This window comes from Belonocnema kinseyi, chromosome 4, assembly GCF_010883055.1.
Source record: "Belonocnema kinseyi isolate 2016_QV_RU_SX_M_011 chromosome 4, B_treatae_v1, whole genome shotgun sequence".
NCBI classification, from domain to species: domain Eukaryota; kingdom Metazoa; phylum Arthropoda; class Insecta; order Hymenoptera; family Cynipidae; genus Belonocnema; species Belonocnema kinseyi.
Genome location: NC_046660.1, coordinates 121,747,972 through 121,756,786, shown reverse-complemented (window position 1 = coordinate 121,756,786; position 8,815 = coordinate 121,747,972). Strand labels below are relative to the sequence as shown.

General features: G+C 32.1%; 1 protein-coding gene across 1 annotated transcript in view; it reads left to right on the top strand.

Annotated features, from left to right (window-relative positions):
• Positions 1–8,815, top strand: part of LOC117170636 (WD repeat and HMG-box DNA-binding protein 1) — a 60,487-nt gene that overhangs the window by 42,161 nt on the left and 9,511 nt on the right. The window contains exon 10 of the mRNA XM_033357540.1: positions 1,213–1,433. Within this exon, the coding sequence (XP_033213431.1) occupies positions 1,213–1,433 (221 nt within the window). The remainder of the gene's footprint in view (positions 1–1,212; positions 1,434–8,815) is intronic.

The following is an 8,815-nucleotide window of genomic DNA, read 5'->3' as shown; positions in this document are numbered from 1 at the left end:
TTCAAATCCTGTAAAAACGCGAACCCAAATTATAGGATATAGTAAATATGTAATGTTCATAAAATGATTATTTTTATTGTTATATAAAAGTATATATTCTATTAATTGGGTAAAAAGCAAAATATACAGGGTGGACACGCTGGGGCTTACCAAAATGTATTCAACCCGTCTTATACGCTAATGCTATTCTTATGAACGTGTATGCCGGTTTGCATACTTTTTGGAAAGCCCTAGCGTGTCCACCCTGTATATTAAATCTTTGTCATTTCATGTGTGTTTTGATGCTTAGTGGTTGCAATCTTCTAATTGCCTAAGATGCACATCTGTCTTTTTCCCTCTTAAATTTTTTTTCTAACTTATAACATATTTTTAACGTAAAATTGGTCTAGAAAGGCAAAATTTTTTAATTAAAAGCTCATTCAAATCAGGAATTGCATGGAATATATTTTGTACATAATTACCAAACTATAAAAAAATATTGTTTTTTATACGATAGAGATTCTTCGGGGAAAAATATATTTTAGTCGATTTATTGTGAGCGGAAGAACGGATATGTGATTTATTCTACATACGAGGCAAAAATGACGTTGTCCTACCGATAGAAATCTTTGAGTATTCTCTAGCGAAATAGCCTGGCCCATTTGAGACAATAAGCAGAGTCGATTTGAAACAATTTAGTCTCGGAGATAGTCTGAGAGATTTGGGTTTTTGGCGTATCTCATTCCATTTACGAGAAACGTATTAATTCCAATTTTAAGCATTTAAAACAAAAATTTAGATATCTGAAATCATCGAAACCCGTAGATTCCGAATTATCATTTTTTAGGCTGTTAACTATGAAATTAAAAAAATCTACTTCTAAATTTTAATCCGAAAGCTTAACAAAGGACCCGTGAGTGTCGGCTACTCTATTGATATAGCCCTTCTGCTTGTTATTTATGATCGAATTCTTATTTCAATTTCAGCCTCTCTGCTTTTTATTTATGATCGTATTTCTATTTAAATTTCGGAAAGGACATTTTAAAGCCTTGTAAACATTTAAAAGAACTACCTGGACCTTTAAATATATCTACATGAGTGCCTGCGGAGAATTTATCTGAGCTTCTCTGACCCCAGGGAATCTTCAGAATATACTCAGAGATTTCTTTCGGTAGGGTGCACAATATTTATGTTACGACAATTAGTTATTTATGTACAAATTTTTCCAATAAGGTGCTTCTGAGGATCAGCATATGAATATGCTTTGGATGAGAATCATCGGGCCTAATTTAAGAAGTCAAAAACTTGAAGTGCCCCTGTCTCCTTCATCCAAATTATCATGGTTGGGACTTTCTGACCTCTATTCACCAACAATAATGGATACTGATGGTATAATTAAAATGTATGATAAGAAATCATCAATGTGGAGAGTGGCCTGCAATACCGACAGACATGTAAGGCTTGGAGTTTTATAGAAAGAGGGCTGGTAACGTAATTAAAGGAATTCCATAATTTGTTATTAAATTAAAATTAATTACATTAAATAATTATAATTAATTTAATTCAAATTCTTAATTTTGTTATGTTGATTTTATGTATCTGCACGGAGAGAAAACTCCTGGCTTTAGCGCAAGAGAGTTCAAGGTATTAACTTATGGACTATTTTGCAGTCGCATATCTCAGGCGTCTCTTGCTTTATTTCCTAAGATTTCATGAGTTTTAAGCATGAAATAACCTATTGCGTTAAACGTACGAACATTTATGCAAACATCGCATGAGTTAGTGGGTTAATAGCAGGCTTCGCTGTGCTCTAATACCGTTAACTTAACCGAGCGAAATCTCCAAGAGCTTACAGGCAAACTCAAGGGAGACTCACCGAAACAATCCGTGGAGGCTCTTGGAAATGTTGCTCGGTTAATTTCACGGTATCAAAGCAACGCAGCGCTTGCTATTAACCCAAGTAACTTTTGGCATTTTTGCATGTGAGCTGTGCTTATTTTCCATTAGGTTGCATGGTGCGATTATTAGAATCACCCATGAATATATTATAAGAGAAATGCTTCCTATTGAAGCGTGACAAATGTTCACGCGCTAATGCCCAGACTTTTCTTTCCGTATGGTGAAAAATTGAAATTTTCAATGATAGTATAAAATTCAATTTTTATTTAAAATCAAATATTGATACCCTAAGTTTATTATTATTTAGTCGCGAGGCTAATAAAGCATTTTCCATTAAGTTGTAAAAAACTAAACTGGTCGAACACACCTGATAAACGGAGGGTAAACACTCGAGACAGTCCGTGGATTTCAAATGGTGGGTTTGTGTATTTTAAAATATAATTTAAAGCAATGTCGTTAATAGTATTAACAAATCGATGATCAAATCGAAATCTTCAATAATATTCACAAAGTGGTGTTACCTTGCCATATACTGAGAGGCACTAATAACGCCGTAACTCTGAAGTAAAAGTATATCCTGAGATATCCAATTTATGTCCCGGGATATTCCTGCTGTGAGGGAAAGGACAACGATGTATCTTTTCAAAAATTTCTCAAAATTATTTCAGAAACTAGTGAGGTGATCTGATTTGACTGCTCTTAATGGAAAAGACGTTATACGTTATAGCTGTCAATAAAAACGCAGGTCGTATCCTCCCCTGCTGATCAAACTTATCCTCTCCACTCGACTACCCCTCACATTGCTGACTGAACGCAAGCGCTGTATCGAGTCTTACCAGCTGGAGGGGGGGGGGGGCTTTGTCTTAATTTTTTAAATTTTGCAATTAGCATTTTGAAAATATTATATTTGGAATCTACGTTTTTTCGGTGATTTTGTAGAAAATTTGTTGACAATTAGCACGCTCAGAGCAAAAACGTAGTAGTGCTCAAAAATCGTTGAGACAAAATCTGAACAGATCCTGTTCGCGAGGAAATCACTTTTTTGTTCAGCCAATAGTACCGGGAATATCTTCTAAAAGATGTATCTCGTCACTAAAGTACTTCACACATAATTTGTAAAAAATTTTAATACCTTAAAAATGAGCCTTATAACTTCTAAAAATGTTCATTTGTTACGGAGATAGACCGCATATTAATGAAGTCATCAGTGAAAAAAATCGGTTTTTCGAGGTACCTCCTCAGGAATGTATTTTGTCCATAATATGATTATTGGTGTTGGCAGAGGACTTAATTACCTTCAAAATGAGCCCTTGAACATTGCAAAAATTTTTAGTAGCCACCGAGATAGAACGTCTCAATGTGGGCCGTTTTTGATAATTCTTCACAAATATCGTTGAAAATCAGTTTTTCAACGATTTCTCATGTATTAAGCTGCTAAAAAAATCGAATAAAAAATCTGAAAAAATTCGATTTACATGTAAATCATAGACTCAGTTAATTGGATTATTTCTATTTAAAGCATATATTATGACAATATTATGTACCTCGTGTTAATATTTCTTGTATTGTGTCCATTCACAGAAAAGATCTAAGCTTATTTTGAGTCCAGAAATAACGTCTTTTTCAGACCCAAGATTTTTAAGCCAAAAAGGTCGTCATTTGAGTCTGAGAACAAAAAAAAAACTACATGGGGTTACCTAGGCAACGCTTGTTTTGAGACCTAAAAAAATAAGACGCAAGATTTTTTAGTCAAGCTTTTTTCTGTGCTTCAAGGATAAAGTTCATATAAAAGTCTGATATAAATTTTATGAAATACATAAATACAATATATTGAAAGATGCAATCGTTGAATTTTCTTCGCTTCATATTTAAAACTAGGAGTGCATCTTTCTTTTTCATTTATGGCATTATTTGAAATCATGATCTTATACTAGGCAGTCTGATAAGTCCCTGAAAAGTGAAACACGGAGGCGTTTTTTTAGCCAAAGTCGGTTTTATTTTTCAACATACTCTCCTTTTAGGTCGATACAGCGAGTCCAACGATTTTCGAACTTTTTGATACCGTCCGAAAAGTACTCGATCGGAAGGTCTCCAAAATACGCCTCAGTTTCAGCTATGAGCTCCCCATTTGAGTAAAAAAGCTTACCGGCGATCCATCTCTTCAGGTTAGGGAACAAGTAATAGTCGCTGGGGGCCAGGTCTGGTGAATACGGTGGCTGAGGAACCAATTCGAAGCCGATTTCATGCAATTTTGCTTGTGCAACTAAGCATGAATGAACAGGCGCATTGTCGTGATGATAAAGCGGTTTTTTCTTCAAATGCGGTCGTTTTTCGGCGATTTCGATTTTCAATCGATCCAATAATGATGAATAGTATGCTCCGATTATGGTTTTAACTTTTTCAAGATAGTTAACGAATATTATGCCATGTGCATCCCAAAATACGGAGGCCATAACCTTTCCGACCCATTGTTGCGTTGTTGGACGCTTCGGAGCACTTTGGCCCGGTGGAACTCACTGTTTTTCCTGTTGCGTGGACTCAGGAGTGTAGTAGTGGATCCAGGTTTCATCCATGGTTATGAATCAGCGCAAAAACTCGGTCGGCTTACAAGAAAATAATGCCAAATTCTGCTGGAAGTTGTCACACGAATTCGTTTTTGGTCCACTGTGAGCAAACGCCGCACCCATCGCGCGCAGAGCTTCTTCATGCCCAAAACTGAATGCACGATATTGCCCACACGTTCCAATGATATCCCTACAGCATTACCTACCTCTGTCAATTTCACTTTGGGATCATTCAACATCATATCATGGATTTTTTCGACATTTTCTGGTGTAGTGACCTCTTTTGGGCGCCCAGATCGTTCAGCATCAACTGTGCTCGTACGGCCACAACGAAACTCGGTAAACCATTTATGAATCGTTCCAATCGACGGTGCAGAGTCCGGGTAATACTTATCCAGCTTGGCCTTGGTCTCGAATATCGTTTTCTTGCGAAGATAGTAGTGTTTGATCAAAACTCCAAACTCAGTTTGTTCCATATTAAAAAAAACTCGGAGGTTAGTCGCTTCTCAGTGCTGTAACTTGTAAATGCGTAAACATAAATGGCTGAAGTTTTGACAGGCGTCATTTGAAGGATCAAGCTCGACGAAAATGGTTCACATTAGTGAATACTAATGCCATCTCTTAGAATTTTCAGGTATTTATCAGACTGCCTAGTAGTTCATTCGTCGTTTGAGAGAATATTATTGTTCAAGAGTTGAAATAAAATCACCAAAAAAATATTATGAGACGCTGTATCTTGGTGGCTATTGAACATTTTCGAATGTACAAGGGTTCATTTTGAAGGTAATTAAGTTCTCTACCAACACCGTTAATAATATTATGGATAAAATACATTCCTGAGGAGGTACCTCGGAAAATTCTATTTTTTTCACTGATTGACTTCACTAATATGCGCTCTGTCTCGGTAACAAATGAACATTTTTAGAAGTTATAAGGCTCATTTTGTTGAAAAATTGTTTATTTGGTTTAAAATAAACTTTTCTGTTAGAAATTCATATATTTGGTTTGGAAATTCAACGGTTAAAAAAAATCAACTGTTCTGTTAAAGTACTCCATTTTGACATACAAATTTAAAAAGAAGTTGATATTTTTTTCTTTCTGGACTTAAAAATCCTTTTTGTTTGAAAATTGATTTTTTAAAATGAAAATTTAACTGCTCCATTTTTTGTTAAAAATTCAACCATGTAGTTGAAAAATCGTCTTGATTGATAGGAAATTATTCTTCTATTTTTATAATGTATGTATTTTTGTTAAAAATTAAGTTCTTGGGTTGTAAATTCCACTCTTTCGTTGAAAATTAATTTTGTTCTTGTTGAAAATTGTAATATTTTGTTATAACTTCTCTTTTTCGGTTGATGGTCACATTTTTACTGAAAATATAACTATTCCATTTTTTGTTGAAATACTATACTTCTCAGTTGAAAATTTAACTGTATGGTTGAAAATGTAACTATTTTGTTGTAAATTCGATTTTTTTTAAATTAATTTTTTTAACTGAAAATTTAACTGTTCCATTTTTGGTTGAATACTGGTTTTTTTCGATTAAAATTCATTTCTAACGTTGAACATTGTTTTCGTGTTTGCTTAAAAATTTGTCATTTTTAGAGAAAATTAATTTCATTGGTAGAAAATTAATCTTTTTATTAGAATATTATTCATGTTATTTGTGCATTTACTACTGTGTTTAAAAATTTAACTATACCGTTGTAAATTTAATTGTTTTCACTGTTGTTCAAAATTGATTTTTTGAATTGAAAATCTAAATGTTTAATTTTTAGTCCAGAATTTTTTTTCAGTTGAAAATGCTTTTCTTCCCCCGAAAATTAAAATATTTTGTCGAAAATTAAACTTTTTATCTGAAAATGTAACTTCAATTTTTGTTTAAATACTTATTTCCTTAGTATAAATATTCATTTTTAAAGTTGAAAATTTAACATTTTTGTTGACATTTTTGATTTATAAATTATCATTTTCGGTGACAAATTCCTCTTTTTTGTTAAAAACTTATTCTTCTTGTTGGGAAATACATCTTTTGGTATTAGAAATTAATTTTTTTATTGATAAATCAACTATTTTGTTGAGAATTTGATTGTTTTTGGGCTGAAATAAAAATTAATTGATAATTAATTGTATAACTTTTTGTTGAAAATTTATGTTTTCTAGTGGAAATTTTTTCATTGAAAATTTAACTGTTTGATTCGAAATATTTTTTTTTGCTTGAAATTTGACCTTTTCAGTTAAAAATTTACCTGTTTTGGAATTACAGTGAAAATATTTAATAGCCCTCCCTTCTATAGCCTTTTTGAGAATTGACGGCGCGCCGCATGTGGTGTAACAGGTGCTGCGCGGGGTGCGCGGGATCTGCGGCCGTCACTCAGGCGAGCAGTCAGGCGTGAACAAACAAAAGCGGAGCAGGCTATAATAAGTTAGTGGCCACCCACCGTCAGCCCCGAAATTGGCGCTATAGAAGAGTTTCACTGTAAATTGTTCTCCTTGTTTGAAAATGCATCTGTTTTGGTTAAAACTTCTTTTTTTTTGTTGTTGAAAATTAAAGTATTTTGTTGAAAATTTAAGTGTTTGCTGAAAATTAATTGTTTATACAATTTTGTTGGCATTTTTGGCTTGAAAATTGACCTTTCTCAGTTAGAAAATTATCTTTTTTGGTATAAAATTATTCTTATTGTTTAAAAATTCATCTATTTTAATTAAGAATTCACTTTTTTCGTTGAAAATGCATCTTTTTTGTAAAACTTTTGTTATTATAGTTTGGGATTATGTTTTTAGATAAAGATTAAACGTTTCATCTTTCGATAAAAATGGATCTTTTCAGTTGAAAATTAAATTATTTTGCCGAAAACTTGTTATTTGTTGTTGTAAATTTATTTTTAAACTAATAATGTATCCGTTTTTCGTTAAAAATTAAACTTTTTTACTTGAAACTTAATTTCTTTGTTTGAAAATTGAACTATTTGTTGAAAATCCCATTTTTTATCCAAACATTTAACTAGGCCATTTTTGATTCAATATTTTTGCTTTAACTTAAATTTCGTTTCTAAAATTGAAAATTGAGCAGTTTTGTTTGAAAGTTTTCTTTTCGAAAAATTATATTTTTAGTAGAAGATTTATCTTAGGTAGAAAATTATTCTTCTTGTTTGAAAATTCATCTATTTTATTCATAAATTCATGTCTAGTCGAAAATTCGTATTTTCTTCGGGTTGAAAATTAATTTTCTCAACTGGAAACTTAAGTATAAACTAAAATTCTCAGTTAAAAATATATTTATAGTTATTTTAGGCCCTGAAATCTTGTCTCCTATATACAGGGTGATTTTTTAAACTTGAAATATTCAAATATCTCAAAAAATAGGCTAAAAAAATCACCTTGTATATTTACATACAGTAAATGATATTTTCCTCTTCGCAATAAATCTAATGATTCTATGGTAACTCAGGATTTGAATAAATTTGAGGAGCAGCTGATTAGATCATTATTCGTGAAGTCCGGCGAGCTCGGATTCGTGTTCGCGCATTTTCGGCTTTATACGAGGCTGGTCTTCGCAGTTGTTACTTCGCTTTGCGCACGTTTTTTTTTAGTTCGCTTTTGCTCTGAGCGTGTCAATTCACCTTTTGAGTTTTGTAGAAAACTGGACTGTTAAAAATTTCACTGTTGAAATTGGTAGAAAAATCGACTGCTGTTAATTCAAGTGTTAAATCTTGTAGCAAATTTTTTTTCTGGGAGAGTTAAATCTCAATTTTTTAATGAAAAAATTAATTTAATACAAAATAGTTCAAATGACAACCAAAAAGAATAAATTTTTCAATCGAACATTGAATAGTTCAATTTCCAGTTTGAAAAAATTAATTCTCAGCAAAAAAAACAACGAATTTTTAACAGAATACATGAATTTTCCGATAAAAAAATTAATTTTTTGACAAAATAATATATTTTTCAACCAGTGATAATTATCAAACTAAAATGATAAGGTTTCAACCAAAAAATAGTTAATTTAGTTAAAAAATTTATTTTAAATAATAAAAAAATTATTTTTCAATCAAAGATGAATTTTTAACCAAAATGATCAATCTTTAACAAATAAATGAATTTATAACAAAGCAGTTCAATTATTAAGTTTCAGAATTTATTAATTTTCGGTTGCCAATTCTTTGAAAATATACAATTTTAAGTAGTCCTTTAAAATGGTTTAATTGCCCAATACTGTTTGAATTTAATTACACAGGCTGACAAAATTTGACAAAGGTCCGGAACCAGAGTCCAGACCTAGTATACCCGAAGGTTTTTGCTGCGCTGAATCCGAATCCGACCTCAGAAAAATTCCATCACCCTCAGTTTTCGAGATATTGTAACCTAAAAGT